Source organism: Lates calcarifer, linkage group LG15, assembly GCF_001640805.2.
Source record: "Lates calcarifer isolate ASB-BC8 linkage group LG15, TLL_Latcal_v3, whole genome shotgun sequence".
Classification (NCBI taxonomy): Eukaryota; Metazoa; Chordata; class Actinopteri; family Centropomidae; genus Lates; species Lates calcarifer.
Window position 1 is genome coordinate 245,044 of NC_066847.1, and position 16,384 is coordinate 261,427.

Here is a 16,384-nt window from a genome sequence, read left to right on the forward strand (position 1 = left end):
GTAAATAAAAACTGCTCAATAAAAAAGATATAAAACAGCAGAAATGACTTTAGTAAATAATAAAATCTATTCATTTTTTCTGACTTATATTTAAAGATAATGACTAACTGTTTGTTAACATCAAAACAAAGAAGCAGTGGTTTCCTTTTCATCATAAAAGTTTATTTTGAATAAACAGCAGACCCTTTCAGTATAAAAGCCTTTAAAATGTAAAATGTGATAAAAAAGCTGAGAGAGAGAAAAACCTGAAGTCAGAATAAATAATCAGAGAAGAAGAAACAGGAAGTGATGTCACAGAGAGCAGGAAATCAATTTTTGTTAGATAATAACACAAATAAATAAACTGTGAGCGGGTTAAAGGAGCAGTCCCACAGAAAACTAAAGATGGAGAAAGTTAAAGGGTCAGTTCATTCAAACTACAAACAACAGGTTTTCTACTGATGTTTGAAATGACATTAAAGAGTTGTCTGATAATAATAAGATGAGATTTACTTTATTACTGGTGTAACTGAATGAACGGTTCCTCAGTTTGGATCAGGGACTATATAACACTGTGCACCTTGTGGCGGAGTGATATGATGAAGTAGTGATGTGTCACGTCTGTGTCTGTGAACTGACCCTTTAACCTGTAACGCTGGTCGTCATGGAAACTGATGTGATTGACAGGAAGAGTGAGACGCTGTGGTTGGTTGATTGTCTGAAGCCTGGAGGTGTGTACCTGTGTGAACCGACCAATGAGCTGCGTTTGTTTACACCTGTCTGCAGGAAGACGGAGCCCCGACAGGTCAGAGGATGTGACATCACAGCTCCTCCTCACCTGTAGCAGCACCTGTGTGTCAGAGCGCGTGCTCTCGCGGCGGCAGCGTGTGCAGCACCTGGTCGAGCAGCTGCAGCGCTCGGTGCAGGTGAACCTCCAGCCAGCAGGGGGTGTCCTTGATGCTCTGTCGGGGGTAGTCGCACCCCCAACCTTTGACGAAGCTCAGACGCACGATACACAACCTGCGCAGGTCGTCCACCCCCAGACCTGCCGCCGAACACACACCTGGAGAGAGAGAGCACAGGTGAAACAACTCAGTCTCCAGCCTGACTCCTCAGCAGACCACATCCTCACAGAGCCACAGGTTACATTAATAACCACCAGGGGAGCAGGTGTTTACGTCCTGATCCAGGTGTGGGGGTGTGTGTCTGTGTGTGTGTGTGTGTGGGGGGGGGGTAATTCTCTATATTTTGTTGGAGGTGATTTTTCCTTTTTCCTTGTGGGTGAACCAGGTGTGATGTTGTCAGAGCAGCAGCCACTGGGGGGCGCTGCTGTACAAACTAACTGATCAGTGGTTAAAGTCACACTGGGTTCAATTAAAGGTCTTACGTCTGGAGTTTATAAAGACTTTCTGACAAAAAAAAACTCAAACCAGTCTCCTTCTGATGAGCTTTTCATCACACAGTTCCTGTGATTTATAAAGGTAGAGACTCTGACATTTACCTGTCCTGATATCTGTGCTGAAACATAAACTATTGTCTGAAAATAAAGAATTTAACACACTGAGACTTTCTACCTCTGAACTCTTGGAACTAGAGGGAAAACATAAGTGTTGTTCTCCACCTCTGGAGGATTTGATGCTGTTACCTGCTGCAGCTCAGACAGGTGAGACAGAGACAGGTGATACTCACTGACAGCAGGGGCGATCCCTCCCACACTGTTCGGTCCAGGAATCGCACCGACGACTGCGGCCGCCTGAGTCGCTACAGCTGCTTGAGCTGCTGCTGCCTGCTGCTGCATCTGTCTGTGACACTGCCGCAGGTCAAACACCTGCAGAGGCAGACAGGTGAGAGGCAGACAGGTGAGTAGGAGACAGGTTGAGAGACAGACAGGTAAGGGAGACAGGTAAGAGAGAGAGAGGTGAGAGACAGACAGGTGAGAGACAGACAAGTGAAAAGCAGACAGGTGAGAGACAGACAGGTGAGAGAGTGGATAAAGCAGTGACACACAGTTTATGGAGGTCATTAACACTGATATCGCTGCTAATGTTACTGTTGCTAATATTACTGATCATAAAACACTGATTGCTGCAGTTAGCATCAGGACTCTGACTGAGTCTGACCTGAACTCACCTGAGCTGATCTCAGTGAATTCCACTGCTGTTAATGAGACATATAAAACCTCAAGGTTGGTCTGGCTCACCTTGATGTAAGCTCCAGGGTAGATCTTATGCACTCCGTCTCCAGGTGCTCGGCCGGCCTCTCGATCCAGGTAGAAACTCTGAACAAACACAGAGTGGTCGCTAAGGCAACGCATCCAGACGTCCCCCTCCCCCCGACACTCCAGCTGAACCCCCCGACCGATGTGGAGCCTGCAGGAAATAAGACCCAGAAGAAGAACAGAGGTCGTTAGGTAATGATGGTATATGAGGGACCTGCTGCTTCTCTGACTGGTCAGATTGGTCACCTGGCTCGGTGGCTGGCGGCCGTACGGTGGACGTTGCTCAGCTGTCCCAGACAGAAACGATCTCCTCCTGAAGGATCCACGTATCCGTCTACCGTCACCAGAGGACAGCTGGACTGGACCTTAAACATCTCCCCAACCTGAACGTCCAGCTCGAAGTACGAGATCGAGCACCAGAACTCTGGACCTGGACACACCAGAGACAGAGACAGAGAGAGGTGGGTACAAAGACAGGACATTTACAAAGTGAGGACATCAGGTTACAAAGTGAGGACCTTGTTGGACACGTTTGGTACCTGGGTGGTTGGACACTGGTTGTGGATACGGAGCAGTACTGTGATGCTGTGACCCTGCAGGAACAAACCCAGACTCAGTATGAAGTATTACTTCACAGTACTACAGTACTACATACGCTGCTGTACTTTAATATTTCACATGGCCACATGATGTCATACAGAAGTGAGTATTGGGGGCGTGGTGATGATGATGTAATGGAGGCTGCTGGTGGCTCCGCCCACTCTGTTGAGGTCCTGCCGGGCTGTAGGGGGCGGGGCTGTTACCTGTCCAGGTGGCTGCAGAGACAAGGAGCACAGGTGAGCAACAGCTGACCAGTATTACAAATGATGCTGTAGTACTGTTACTTCTGCCTCTGTTCTGCTACTTCTAGTACTACTGTACAGTACTTCTACTAACGCTACAACAAATGCTACTGTTACTGCTATTTCTACTAGAATTACTACTACAATTACTACTACTACTATCACGTTAACTATACTGCACTAGTACTACTGCTTCTTTTACCAGAATTATTCCTTCTGGTGGTACTTTACTACTTGTACTTCAACTTCTGCTGGAACTACTGTGGCTACTACTACTGTATGATATCGCTACTAATATTACTACTGCTAATACTACTACTGCTAGCATTACTGCTACTGATATTACTACTGCTAATGTTCGTGCTAGTAATGCTATTACTGCTAATACTACTGCTGCTAATGCTACTGTTCCTTCTACTAGTACTCCTGACCCCCTCCTCAAACATCCACAGTTCATCCATAGTATTTATATATATTTATAGTACAGTTACAGTACCAGTTTTAGGGGGGCTGTTGTACTCGGGGCTCTGCTGCTGTGGAGAGGTGGGGGTGGGAGGGTGAGGGGTGTGGGGAGGGTGAGGAGGGTGAGGGGTGTGGGGAGGGTGAGGAGGGTGAGGAGGCTGAGGGGTGTGGGGCGGGTTTGGGTGAGGCGGCGAGGCCCGACCCCCGTGGTTCTGAGGCGGGGCGATCTGAAGGAGACCTGGGCCCTCGCTACCGACGCCTCCTCCACCCCGACCACAAATACCTCCACCTGCAGACAGAGCTGCAGCCGTCATGGAGCTGCTGCCTGCAGGAGAAACAACACTCATTACTCTGCTTTATATAAACTTTAACTCTGAATTAATGCAGAGAAGCTGTGTTTGACAGTGACCTGGAGGAGACAGAGGCATGCTGGGATACATGCTGACAGGGCGGGGCTGGTTGTAGGGGTCGGGATGGGGGGGCAGGTCGATCTGCAGACAGTCCTGAATGAACTCCTCCTTTATCAGAGACTGAGGACCTGAAGGAAGACAAACATCAGACGTCATCAAACCTCATTCAGAGGGAGCGAGAGCAGCGTGAGGCCGACCGTCAGAGTCAGACTAAACACTGAGGCTCAGACTCTGTGTTTCTGTTTCCACAGGACAGACTGAAACCAAACACCCAGATATTAACACGTCTCCACAGAGAAACAACAAACATTACTGCACAACACCAGCCCACACTCCTGACTTAGCTCCTCTCAGAGGCCCCCATCCTGAATTCACTTCAGACTAGTTTAGGTCCTTGTCAGTGAGAGTCCAGAGTCCACACAGGTCACAGTATCACACAACATGACTCTGTGACTTTGATAAATGTAAAGACAAATCATGGTACATTATGTGAAGCTACATTATGTCACATGAAACGAAGCAGCCTTTCTCTGTTTCGTGACGTAAATCTTCATGACATTACTTTGCATTACATGGCGTTACAGGAAACTTTGTCATGTGACGCTACATAATGCAAAACTACATGGCATGATGTGACGTGAAGCTACATGAAGCTAAGTTATATGAAGCTAAGTTATATGAAGCTACATGACGTGATGCTACATTGTGTGACCAGTGCAGGTTGGTGTTAAGTGTCAGTGCCATGTGTTCGCTGTGAATAAAACTTTAAATTAAAACTTTCTACAAAAAAAGCAGTTAACTGTACGAAATGGAACGGGGCCATCGACAGTGTTTAGTAACTGTTAGCATAAACAACACAACGTGGTGAGAAGCATGTCGGTTGTTGTGGGTCAGTCTGCTGATATGTTGGTGTCTGTTGATCAGCACCAGGTGTGTCCTCACTGTGATGAATATTAATGTCTGTGTACAGGTGTGTTTACCTGTGGTGGCGGGGGATGCCACCCTCTCGTAGTGGTAGGGGTTCACACACACGCTGTCGTACTTCAGGTCGAACGCAAACTGACAGAACTTCACGTGTTTCAGCTCGTTTTTATGGAGGTCAGGCCAACGCCAGAGACGGGCGTAGATCACATGAGGGAAACCTTTCCTACCTGCTACCTGCAGGAAGACAGACAGACAGACAGACAGACAGACAGTCAGTCAGTCAGACAGTCAGTCAGACAGTCAGTCAGAGAGGAAACATCCTTCATGGAAATTTGAATAAACTCTGAGAACAAACTGAGTCATGGTGAACAGACATTACCATGGAAACACAGTCTGTGTGTGTGTGTGTGTGTGTGTGTACCAGGTGATGCAGAGTTAACCCGTCAGGCCAAACCGCGACCATGACATCATGTCTGACCTCACACATCTGTGTTATGTGTGTGTGTGTGTGTGTGTCTCAGACTTTAACACTGAACTGATTCAGTTTTCGTCTACACACACAAACACCACATCAACTCAGTCAGACTGCTGGAGAGGCTAACACTGCTGGAGAGGCTAACACTGCTGAAGCTAACACTGCTGGAGAGGCTAACACTGCTGAAGCTAACACTGCTGAAGCTAACGCAGATGAAGCTAATGCAGTTGGAAAAGCTAACACAGCTGAAGCTTACACAATTGGAGAAGCTAATGCAGCTGAAACTAACGTAGTTGGTGAAGCTAACACTGCTGAAGCTAACACTGCTGAAGCTAATGCTGCTGAAACTAACATTGCTGAGGCTAACACTGTTGAGGCTAACGCTGCTGGAAGCTGAAGCTAATGCAGTTGGAGAAGCTAACACAGCTGAAGCTAACTCAGCTGAAGCTTACACAGTTGGAGAAGCTAACACAGCTGAAGCTAACACAGCTGAAGCTAACACAATTGGAGAAGCTAATACAGCTGAAGCTAACTCAGCTGAAGCTAATGCAGTTGGAGAAGCTAACACAGCTGAAGCTAATGCTGCTGAAGCTAACGCTGCTGAAGCTAACACTGCTGAAGCTAACGCAGTTGGAGAAGCTAACACAGCTGAAGCTTACACAATTGGAGAAGCTAACACAGCTGAAGCTAACGCAGCTGAAGCTAACACAGGACAGAGTCACTCCTCTGCTGTTCAGAGAAACTGCAGCTCAGATCAACAAGAGGAGAAATAAAAAGTGAACCTTCAGACTGAACTCATCAGACATTAGCTCTTCCTGTGTTCTGGCAGCAGAAACAGTCTGTTTCATTCTGTAGCGTCTCATTTTCTCTGTCCAGACAAGTTTCACTGTTTCATCTCGTGTTCATCACTTCATTCATGGATGTGATGACGTCACCTCTGATTAACCAGTTCACCTTTGACCTGATTAAACCTGAGTTAACAGAAGCAGCTGAGGTTATCCTGACTGATCTCTCCAGGTGTAGACAGGGGTCAGGGGTCATTGTGGATCAGACTGAAGAACTGGAGTTTTTTTACAGTGCAAACACACACACACACACACACACACACACACACATACACACACACACACATAGAAGCAGCCAATCAGAGCGAGCTGTGTGTGTGCACAGGTGAAGGGCAGGGATAAGACTGCAGACAAAACAACCACACACACACACACACACACACACACACGCACACAGTGAAAACATCTGCCTCACTCTGACTCATTCAGTTTAAATAAAGATCTGATTTTTAAAAAGAGACAGACTGAGACATTTTTTACAGTGTAGTGACTCTGTGGTTTGATCCAAGTACAAAACTGAGACGTGTACACATTCCACACACACACACACACACACACTCTCTCTCTCTGTCTGGCTTAACTCTTAACCCGGCCCCTTTCCTGTGTTTCAGACAAAACAAGCCAGCCTGCCCTTCTTCCTCCTCCTCCTCCTCCTCCTCCCTCAGAGGGAAACTCTCTGTCTGACTCTGTTACATCAGATTTTCTATCTGTTTGATGAGGAACCACTGACACATTAAAACACAGGTTCTGCAGGTCACGGTTTATCAGAGGATCCAGGAGAACTCAGCCGACTAAAATCCTGTTTCCTGGTCCAGCTTCTCTGAGTCTCTCCTGTTTCCAGACGCTGCAGATCTGAGTCCGTGTTGTTTGAACAGATTTGAGTCCAGAAACTGTTCAGAGTCATTTTACTGTTTCACTGTGACGAGGAAGAGAAGAGGGAACGACTGCACGTCAGACTGGACCAGCAGAAACTGTCTGGACTCAGTGTGAGATGTAGATCCATGAGGTTCAGGATGAACAGAGCTGTGGGTAAATCCAGTCTGTTCTGGACGATGTCTGGCTCCTCAGGAAGGTCTGAGGAAACATCCAGGTCCTGTGGGGGTTTCAGGGTTCAGAGGTCCCATAATTTCTCAAAGTGGTTCTAATGGTCCAGAGGATCTTGTAAAGGTTCTCAGGGTCCTGGAGGAGGTTTCAGGTTCAAGGGGTTCTCAGTGAGTTCTTATGGATCCTCCACAGATTCTTTTTATTGAGCGTCCATGAGTTACAGGTGTTACAGAGGTTTTTAAGGACCGGAGACGTTCTCCAGGAGGTTCCAGGAGGTTCTTGGAAGGTTTTATCAGATAACTTAGTTCAGGGTTCTTATGAAAACTCCAGAGGATGTTTTAAAGGTTGTAGGTGCTTCAGGACATTTCACCAGTTTTTGAGGTTATTTCTGTGGTTCCAGAGGAAGAGGAGGTTCCTGTGGGTTGTTTCAGGGTTCTGACAGAGGTTTCACTGGATCTTCAGAACATTTCAGAGTCTAAGGTTCAGAGGTTTTTGTTAAAGGTTTTTTGTGGCTGTTGAAAAGGTGTTGGTGAGAGGATCTGAGTCAGTCCATCAAAAGGTTCTGGAGGTGGTTCCCCTGGTTCCTGGTCTGATGTGAGTCTGAGCTGAGGTCAGACTGAAGTGTGATCCATGTTTACATGTTCTGATAATTACAGGCTGACAGAGACACACCCAGTCTGCTGCTCCGACACTCAGTTATTATCTGAACCATCCAACACAGGAAACAACAGACCTGAAGATCATGTGACTCTGAAGAACAGGTGAAGGTGTTTTTAAAATGGAAACGTCTGTCTGTGTTTTCACTTTAACATCTCATCACCTGGATATCATCAGGTAAATATCTGAAATCAATAAATCTATCAATCAGTCGATTAATGCAGAGCTGTTTGTTTCAGTCTGAATGAACAGATCAATGTTTTTACTTCCTGTTCTTTAAATGATCAGACTTCCTCATCTCTTCATCCTCATTCAGCTGTCTTTACTCTTTAACTCAGATGGCGTCTAATTCTGATAAACCTCATCTCTGTTGCTATGGTAACGCCTGGCGTCCACACTGCTCCGGAGTCTTCGAGCCACTAAAACTACAGGAAGTAATGACACAAACGTTCACTTCCTGATTGGCCCTGATCCCTGATTAGTCACACTCTGATCATGTGACCTGTACCTGTACCTGTCCTCCACCTGAGGTCCTACCTGCAGCCGTCCGTCCAGCGTCCTCTGGATGGTCACACACTTGCTGGGGTGGAGTCCGTTGGTGGTGACGGCGGTGATGAGTGAGTCCAGCTCGTCCTTCTTCTCCTTCAGTTTCTTCACCAGGCTCTCGATGGCTCGTTTGGCGAAGCCCTCGTTCTCTCCGCCCTGACGGTGACACATCAGACTGTGGACGATGCTGAGGCAGGCGTCGGCACTGCTGGGGGCGGAGCCCAGCACCGACATGGTCACCTGGAGAAAATATCCGTTCATTAGTCCATCGATTAATCAAATGTCAGGATGGTCTGATCTTCTCCTCCTGTGACATTAAATGAATATTTCACGTTTCTCACTGTTGATCAACAAACACAGATCAAATGACTCATTCATCAATAATAATATCACAGATTACAGCAGCATCAGGGACAGGAATAATTCATCAATAATTGAGTTTTGATCTTTTCTCAGTGACCTCACCTTGTATCAGTGAGGTTGTGTTGTGTCTTGAAGGAATATAATGAATTGAACTGTGTGGCAGTGACCAGCAGGAGGCGCTGTCAGAGTTTCACAGATTGAACTGCTGTCAGAGAAATCAAATATCTATTGATTATTGATCTATTTTATTAACATTTGATCTGATCGATAACTCGTTTTGTAGCTTTGGTTTGTTCCTTCGTTGCTTTGACTTGAAGACTCGGGCTCCGCTGCGAGTCGTAGCGTCGTTTAGCAGCAGAGACTCAGACTCAGCTGATCCAAATTGATGTGATCTGATCGATCAATAATGTTTAAATCCTCTTTAAAGCAGCGCTCTGTAACTTCACTGAACAGCCATGCTGTATATTACCCATGATCCTCTTCTCCCTCTGCAGCAGGAAGTGCTGTCTGTAACAAACGGAGCTGAACTCTGGTTTTTAACCGACCTCAGCTCAGTGTCAGTCTGATTCAGTCTGTGACTGTCACCTGTTCACCTCAGGTACACAGAACAACAGGTGTTCACTCTGAACCATCACAGAGTCTGAAGCTGCAGGACTGAACCAGACCAGGTTCTGGACTCTGAGAGACCTGAGGATCTGAGACAGGAAGTCAGACTGTAAACAGACTGTTATTGTTTTCACTGAACAAAATAAACAGACAACAGGTGGACAGACTGCAGAGTGACGATCAATAACCGATGTCATTGATCAGTGATCAGAGCAAACTGATTATTGATCTGACTCAGCCTCGGACAGATAACAGCTGATCACTGATCAATCAGATCATTAGTTATTAAATATCATCTAATGTCAGTGATGTCATCAAAATGTTTATCTGGACTGAAGGAAAAACAGTTACAGGTTAATGTTCTGATGATTGATTCATTAATCAGTTAATGAATGATGATCAGCTGATCAGACAGAAAGAGAGACAGGTAAACATACAGGATGATAAAGAGACAGACAGGTTAATAATCAGGCAGGTACAGAGACAGACAGGTAGAGACAGACAGACAGGTACAGAGACAGACAGACAGACAGATAGAGAGGACAGAGACAGACAGACAGACAGGTACAGAGACAGACAGACAGAGACAGACAGACAGGTAGAGAGAAAGACAGACAGGTACAGAGACAGACAGACAGGTAGAGAGACAGACAGACAGACAGATAGAGAGAGACAGACAGACAGACAGGTACAGAGACAGACAGACAGACAGATAGAGAGACAGACAGACAGTCTCGGCAGCATCAACAGTTGTCAGACAGATGAAGAACCAGGACCTGGAGCCTTAGCGGGCTCCGGCAGCTTCACTCACCGGGACTCGGCTCTCTCCGCTCGGCTGTGATCCGCTGTGTGTGACGGTGATCCGGACTGATCCGGACTGTTGGTGTGCGTGTCCTCGATGTGATCCAGACTGTCTGAGTCTGCTCCCTGAGAGGAGTCAGACCGGGGGGGGGGGCTGTGTCATGCCCGACCCGTCAGACATAACAGGAAGTCAGCCGAGGTCTATACTTATAAAATAAGAGCAGCTGGAGCCAGAGACCAGAGACTGAGTCACAGTCCGCGTCAGGGGGATCAGAGGACCGGAAATAAACCCGGGAAACAGCGGCGGTCTGTTTGTCTGCTTGTTGTGTTTTTATTTTCCTAAAGTAACATGAAGAAATAAAGAGATGAACTCCAGCTTCTCGCGACTCACACATTATTATTTCTACCTGTTTCTGTTTAGAAGAAGCTCTGACACAAGAAGATCAGGCAGCAACAATAATAATCAATAATAATAATGTTTAATAAGAGACTGAGGTGAAGCTACTGTTTCCAGAGCTCAGAGTGCAGGAAGTACTCTGATCTATTACTACAGTAAAAGTACTGCCACCACAGAGTAAAAGTAGAGTATCAGCAACAAAATACTCTCAAAGTACCAGCAGTAACAGTATTCACTGTGTGTGTTATTGTGTTATAAACTCTGTTTTCATGTGTTCATCACTTTGTTAGATTCACTCTCTCACTCAGGTTGTACACTTCCAGCACTGGTTAAAACCTGCGCTTTTATTTTGAAGGCTGTGGCGGGAAACGCGTTTCCCGCTGTTTGTTTTGACGTCCTGTCTCAAAGTTTGTTTGTGCGCGTGACTTCTGTGAGTGAGAGCCAATCACAGCTGGGGGGGGGGGGTTTGCCCCTGGTTACCAGTTGCTTGACAAAGTCGCCGGTCAGCAGACGTTTGGCGCCATCTTGTGGTGAAGAGAGGGTGGTGCTTCTACCAGACCGTGACATCATCAATAATCAATACTCAGAGCTCCTGTGGGTTTGTGTTAATATGACCTGAGAGACCTGAGTCTGTCACAGTCACTGTGAAACATGGTTCTTATGTTAAGTAAAATATAAAGTACGTTCACTGTCACCTGTCTGCTCTGTGTGTGTGTGTGTGTGTGTGTGTGTGTGTGTGTGTTGTTTAGTTTGGTGATGTTATGGTTTAAATCTGTAACTGTAGCTGACTCAGCAGGAAACAGTTCCTGTTACTTTCCTCTGAAGAACTGAAGAAGATTAATGAGCTGTTCAGAACCACTGACTTCACATGGACTGGGTTTAAATCAGCTTCACCTGCTTTAAATGAACAGCTGCAGGAAGACTGACTGTCTGTCTGTCTGTCTGTCTGACTGTCTGTCATTTAACTACACATAAAACTGACACTGATGTTTTATTCAGTCCAGGGTCTGAAAACTTCTTAAACAACTGGTTAAAACTGGAACAACAACAACAACAACAACAACAACAACAGTAATAATAATATCAGCTTATTAGATGTTGTAGTTAAAGTGAAGAAAACACAGAAGATTCTGGAACAAATTAAACTTGTTAGCTGGTGTTAACCACTGTTAGCTACTGTTAGCTGGTCAGTGTGCGATTGTCAAGTTAATTTAAAAGAATTTTCAGTCGCTTTACTGAGTTCACGTGTTTCGGTCTGGAACCAGAAAGACAGGTGAGCGGACAAATGGTCTCGGTATAATTTCCTTGATATGTTGCTAAGTTAGAGGGCTAACGTTACCTGTGAGCGGTTTCGTTAATGCTAACTAACATAGCCTGCTGTTATTTCAGTTAGTTTGAGGAACCTGAACTCGCAGGTCTGGTCGTTTCTGTGAAGCCACTAAGCTAGGTTTATTAGACTGTAACGCTTGACATTTGTGCTAACGGACAGCTAAAGCTAGCCGATTAGCATAACGAGTAGTCAGCGTCACCACTCGACACCGGGGTCATTAACAGGTGTCTCCACTGGGTATCACAGGTAAACTCACTGCTGCTCATATTCACACACATTTTCACCAGTAACAACCATCACACGGCTAACTTTAAACGAATAATAATGGTGATAATGTTAATACCGCCCCGATCCGGAAACAGACGACATTTTAAGATAATGTGCGCTCACAAGTCGACTTCTGTAGGAAGACAAAATGGCGGCGAATCCCGTTCAAAACTCGCTTAAACGTAACAATTTGTGATTTATCGGCGGTTTAAAAACACGTTATAAACTAAAGTTCAAACGCCGTTAATCACGGTGGTCTTCTCTCAGATTCGGCTTTTATTTAAACCAAGAAACTGCTCTGAATTTTAATTGAAATCTACGTTTAATGTTACTTCTGCCGCCGCTCGGTACAACGGGTGGTTTAGGCGCCAAGAGGAAACTGTCATATTTACCATTAATCTCTGGTCGTATTAAGTTTGTGAGCAGTCTGAAGAAGCCGTGTTGTGGGTCGGTATGAATGAACACCCGAGTTTTAACGGGATGTGTGATGAAGGGGCGGTTGTGTGTCAATTAGTCGGCAGATGAATGAGATTCGGCTCAGCTGAGTTTCTCTCTTTTTTTTTTCAGGAGAATGAAACAGAAAATCAGGAAAACAATGGGTCCATCAAAACCAGACTCGTTGTTCCTGAAAAGCACCTCAGCAGTTTCCCTCCATGACCGGTGAGACACACATTTAAAACAAAGAACAGGTTCATAAGTCCTGAACCTGTTGCTTTAACTCGTCTGTGTCTGTTCCAGATTCTCTCAGGTTCTCCTGGACCAGTTCGCCCGGTCCAGGACAGTGACCTTTGACCCCTTTCTGCCGCCGCAGAGGGGGACATCGGCCGCTCAGCAGGTGTTTCTGCTGGTGAAGCAGGAGCCGTCTCTGCAGGTGAGTGTGGGCGGCCATGTTTGTGACTCCTGCTCTGGTTGTACCTGAACGTCCTGGTGATCACCTGGTCTCTGTGGGTCTCTGTGGGTCCTGGTCTGGTCTCTTCAGGGTCCTGGCGTCTCTCCAAGGGGGAGGCTGGGTCTGAGGAGGAGGAGGAGTGTCTGGACTCGACTCGGCTGGCGGCAGACGACCTGTCGACCTCGAGGCTTCTGGAGCTTCACCAACAAATACAGATGGAGAGCCAGGTTCACGTCCACCTACAGGAGTGAGTACCTGCTCTGATCTGGATCAGATTAAACAGTGGAAGCGTTTAAAACACCTGTACCTGTGTGGGTGTCTCCTCTGCAGGACGAGGTCCCCTGAGGAGTGGACTGGGTCAGCGTCGCTTCATGAGGAGGACAAACACCCAGGAACTGACTCCAGGTCAGTTTGTTAGGAACCTGTAAATGAGCTCACCTGTCAGACAGGTGAGGATTTCACACCTGTTTTCTTACAGCGTGTGACGTCAACACAACACACACACTACCAGATTCACCACCAACAACCAGAGTCTGGACTCTCTCAGCTCCAGACCCAGCTCACATTCAGATCCAGAAACTGATCCAGATCTTTATTAAAAACCAAACCTGACACACCTGTTTCCTCCTTCAGGACCACACCTGAATCTGAACTTACCCAGGGGTGGGGCCTCAGCGCGGAGGAGGCATGTCCACCAGAGAAAAGACGTCGTACCGACGAAGAAGCAGCTGGACGAACAGCTGGACGACTACATGTCGATGTCCCGGAGCAGACTGGACGCCGAGCTGGACGAGTACATGTCGATGGCTGGAGAGACACAGTGGGACTGAGGGGAGGCAGGTTCTGGTTCTGGTTCTGGACTGAGAGAAGTTGATTTAGTTTCCTGGTGATTCTCAGCTGGGGTAGACCACAGACCTCAGATCAGTTTAATGATGACAGATGACAGGCTCTGACTTTAGTTTACTGATTTAAATCAACACGTCGTTGTTTTGTTTACATGTTGTTTTGTGTTTCCTCTGATCAGTGTGTACTTCACTGACCTCTCTGTGTGTTGGATCTTCTATGACTCGGTCAGATTGTGTTACCGAGGCTCCACTTTAGTTCCCAGAATTTTAATAAAAGATGTTTCCTGCCGAGTCTGTGTGTTTCCTCCAGGTGTTTACTTCAGGTGTTCATGAGCATCTTGAAGCTCAATCACTGCTGAATATTTAGTGTTGAGTTAAAAGCACTGAGTCTGGTTTAAACTACAACAAGCGAAACCAGAGGAAAAACTCTGATCAAATTTTATTTCAAAATAAAACCTGAGTTCACATGAATCAGAAAATCAAGAGATTAAAGGCGACAAACAGTGATTATCACTCTGTCCAGGTGCATCATGGGAGATGTAGGCTCCAGAGTTTATGGACTACAGATTAGGAGATCACCACAGGACATCATTTAACTAATCAATGATCAGCTGATCAGTCCTGGTCCAGGTCTGGACAGGGACAGGGGGGTCAGCAGGTGAAGAACTGAGGTGAGACACAGGTGGACGATGATGAGGAGGATGATGATGATGAAGGTCAGAGACATCTGAGGAAGAAGAAGTTGCAGGTGGACGGTCGGGGACAGTCACAGAGACGACCAAACCGAGGACCTTTCTTCACCAAGCACGACGCCCCCACCTCACACTGAGAGACAGACAGGTTAGAGACAGACAGGTCAGAGTGTCTCTCTACAGTCTGTGTGTTAAACAGTTTCATTCTGAAGTCTGTCTCACTGTCGGCAGATGACTCTGTCTCCTGTCCAACGACGACAACTTCCTGCTCTGAAGCTTCTCCAGGACGGACTGGAGGACAGACAGCTGACAGACAGGTTAGAGACAGACAGACAGGAGAGAGAGGGACAGACAGGTTAGAGTTGACTTGTTCTAACTTCAGCTCTGATGAATGGATGAACCCCCCCCCTCCTCAGAGTAAACAGTACTGACCAGCTCTCTGTCGTCTGTCTCCTCTGTCCATCCTGAGGCCTGAGGCAGGAGGAGGAGGAGGAGGAGGAGGAGGCAGGAGCAGGAGCAGGAGGGAGGTCGGTCTGTTCATCACACAGGTAAAGTCCAGAGTGAAGCAGGTGAGAGCTGCTGTCTGCACACGCTCAGATTAACCTGCTGCTTCTTATGCAACAAACACAGTGATAGGGAAAACAGCTTAATGGGATTGAACCTGAGATCTGACCTGAGACCTGCTCTGTACTCTGTACTCACCTGATGAGCTGACTGTCAGACACAGTCACTGACTCAGGATCAGTTATTACAGCTTCCCTCAGATCACTCTCTATCCCAGCTCATAAGTAAAAACTTCTCATCAAACAAACCCTCACAGCTCTAAAACTATAAGTCCTATCTTTAATATTTCTTCACTGTGAGCTCCACAGAGCTTCAGTGAAGACTCTGATGTTTTATATGTGGACGTCCTGTTTACGGTTTAGGCTCCGTCACAGTTTTAAAACAGAGCTTCAGAGCTCAGTTTAACATGGCAGTCTATGGGACTGTGGGTCAGCGCTCTCTGTGTTTGGAGGAGATTTATTCACAAACTGTGAGTCATGTGACAATGGGAGTCACACTGGGTGAGAGAGGACACATTTCTCTACGTCTTCATATAGAAAGTGTCTGTGTAGGTTGGAAACTGTGGGAATTAAAAGAGGTTTGAATCAGATTTTTGTCTTAAAATGTTCAGAGATGGCAGTTAGAGTGATGATGTCACACGTGATGTCAGAACATTCCGCACAGTACACACCCATTATAAACTCTGACACGGTAAAATAAAAACATAAAATTTAAACTGTGATTTTATAAAAACTATAACAGCTATCAACATGAAGATTTAACTGAAAACAGGCTCAGGTCATGTGACCTGTTTAAAGTTTCAACCATGTTTCTATGTGAAAGTATGAGGAAATAATGTGGCTCCAAAGAGGAGTGGGTTTGATCATTTTCAAAAGAACTTCCCATTCATTTCTGCAGTTTTTCGCGATTTATGTTGTTGTGGTTACTAAAATCGTTACGTTAAAGACATAGCACAGATTTCCAGATCGAACCGCACGTTTTATGGTTTTTTTGTATGCCAGGGTTTTCTCAAAGATACAGATTAGAAGAAGAAATGCGTCAGATTATAACGTTATACTGTTTTATACTATTTTTATTCTTAGTTTGAAGATCAGTTTGTCCTGATGGTGGCGCTACAAGAAACATCTTCACCAAACAGACCACAGCTGAGGATGATGGGAACCAAACAACTGGACACATCAATATGCAACCTGACAGTGGCGCCAGAGGAGTTATTACATCCTGAATG

At 46.1% G+C, this 16,384-nt stretch overlaps 3 protein-coding genes across 7 annotated transcripts; 1 reads left to right on the forward strand and 2 right to left on the reverse strand.

Moving 5' to 3' along the window:
* Nucleotides 1-140: 140 nt before the first annotated feature.
* On the reverse strand, nucleotides 141-10,461 carry LOC108884647 (mothers against decapentaplegic homolog 4). 3 transcript variants are annotated; one of them, XM_051076312.1, is made up of 12 exons: nucleotides 10,183-10,461; nucleotides 9,235-9,460; nucleotides 8,394-8,642; nucleotides 4,892-5,069; nucleotides 3,911-4,039; nucleotides 3,536-3,826; nucleotides 2,896-3,012; nucleotides 2,737-2,790; nucleotides 2,444-2,627; nucleotides 2,180-2,348; nucleotides 1,669-1,807; nucleotides 141-1,042 (listed from the first exon to the last, which is right to left on the reverse strand). In XM_051076312.1, the coding sequence occupies exons 3-12, from the start codon at nucleotides 8,634-8,636 to the stop codon at nucleotides 837-839; spliced, it is 1,710 nt and encodes a 569-aa protein (XP_050932269.1). In that variant the 5' UTR covers nucleotides 8,637-8,642; nucleotides 9,235-9,460; nucleotides 10,183-10,461; the 3' UTR covers nucleotides 141-836. The 3 variants fall into 3 exon arrangements, with proteins under 3 accessions (XP_050932269.1, XP_050932268.1, XP_050932267.1); XM_051076311.1 differs by having other exon boundaries at nucleotides 8,868-9,460; nucleotides 10,183-10,460; XM_051076310.1 differs by lacking the exon at nucleotides 9,235-9,460 and having other exon boundaries at nucleotides 10,183-10,458.
* Nucleotides 10,462-11,361: 900 nt separating this feature from the next.
* On the forward strand, nucleotides 11,362-14,205 carry LOC108884726 (uncharacterized). 3 transcript variants are annotated; one of them, XM_018678794.2, is made up of 6 exons: nucleotides 11,362-11,842; nucleotides 12,734-12,826; nucleotides 12,905-13,037; nucleotides 13,146-13,302; nucleotides 13,386-13,460; nucleotides 13,689-14,205. In XM_018678794.2, exons 2-6 carry the CDS (start codon nucleotides 12,738-12,740, stop codon nucleotides 13,883-13,885), a joined length of 651 nt encoding a protein of 216 aa, XP_018534310.1. In that variant the 5' UTR covers nucleotides 11,362-11,842; nucleotides 12,734-12,737; the 3' UTR covers nucleotides 13,886-14,205. The 3 variants fall into 3 exon arrangements, with proteins under 3 accessions (XP_018534310.1, XP_018534309.1, XP_018534307.1); XM_018678793.2 differs by lacking the exon at nucleotides 11,362-11,842 and adding an exon at nucleotides 11,849-12,145; XM_018678791.2 differs by lacking the exon at nucleotides 11,362-11,842 and adding an exon at nucleotides 12,255-12,613.
* A 117-nt stretch (nucleotides 14,206-14,322) lies between these two features.
* LOC127143366 (cocaine- and amphetamine-regulated transcript protein) lies at nucleotides 14,323-15,830 on the reverse strand. Its single transcript, XM_051076383.1, has 4 exons — nucleotides 15,827-15,830; nucleotides 15,025-15,125; nucleotides 14,815-14,898; nucleotides 14,323-14,725 (listed from the first exon to the last, which is right to left on the reverse strand). The coding sequence occupies exons 1-4, from the start codon at nucleotides 15,828-15,830 to the stop codon at nucleotides 14,618-14,620; spliced, it is 297 nt and encodes a 98-aa protein (XP_050932340.1). The 3' UTR covers nucleotides 14,323-14,617.
* Nucleotides 15,831-16,384: the final 554 nt, after the last annotated feature.

Coding starts and splice junctions, on each gene's coding strand:
- LOC108884647 (XM_051076312.1), bottom strand. CDS start 8,636: ATGTCGGTGCTGGGCTCCGCCCCCAGCAGTGCCGACGCCTGCCTCAGC. Junction 4,040..4,891: donor GGCATCCCCCGCCACCACAG/GTAAACACACCT, acceptor GTCTTCCTTCAG/GTCCTCAGTCTCTGATAAAG. Junction 3,013..3,535: donor CAACAGCCCCCCTAAAACTG/GTACTGTAACTG, acceptor TTGTCTCTGCAG/CCACCTGGACAGGTAACAGC.
- LOC108884726 (XM_018678791.2), top strand. CDS start 12,492: ATGTTACTTCTGCCGCCGCTCGGTACAACGGGTGGTTTAGGCGCCAAG. Junction 12,614..12,733: donor CTGAAGAAGCCGTGTTGTGG/GTCGGTATGAAT, acceptor TTTTTTTTTCAG/GAGAATGAAACAGAAAATCA. Junction 13,461..13,688: donor CACCCAGGAACTGACTCCAG/GTCAGTTTGTTA, acceptor TTCCTCCTTCAG/GACCACACCTGAATCTGAAC.
- LOC127143366 (XM_051076383.1), bottom strand. Junction 14,899..15,024: donor AGACAGACGACAGAGAGCTG/GTCAGTACTGTT, acceptor CCTGTCTGTCAG/CTGTCTGTCCTCCAGTCCGT. Junction 14,726..14,814: donor GACAGAGTCATCTGCCGACA/GTGAGACAGACT, acceptor TCTGTCTCTCAG/TGTGAGGTGGGGGCGTCGTG.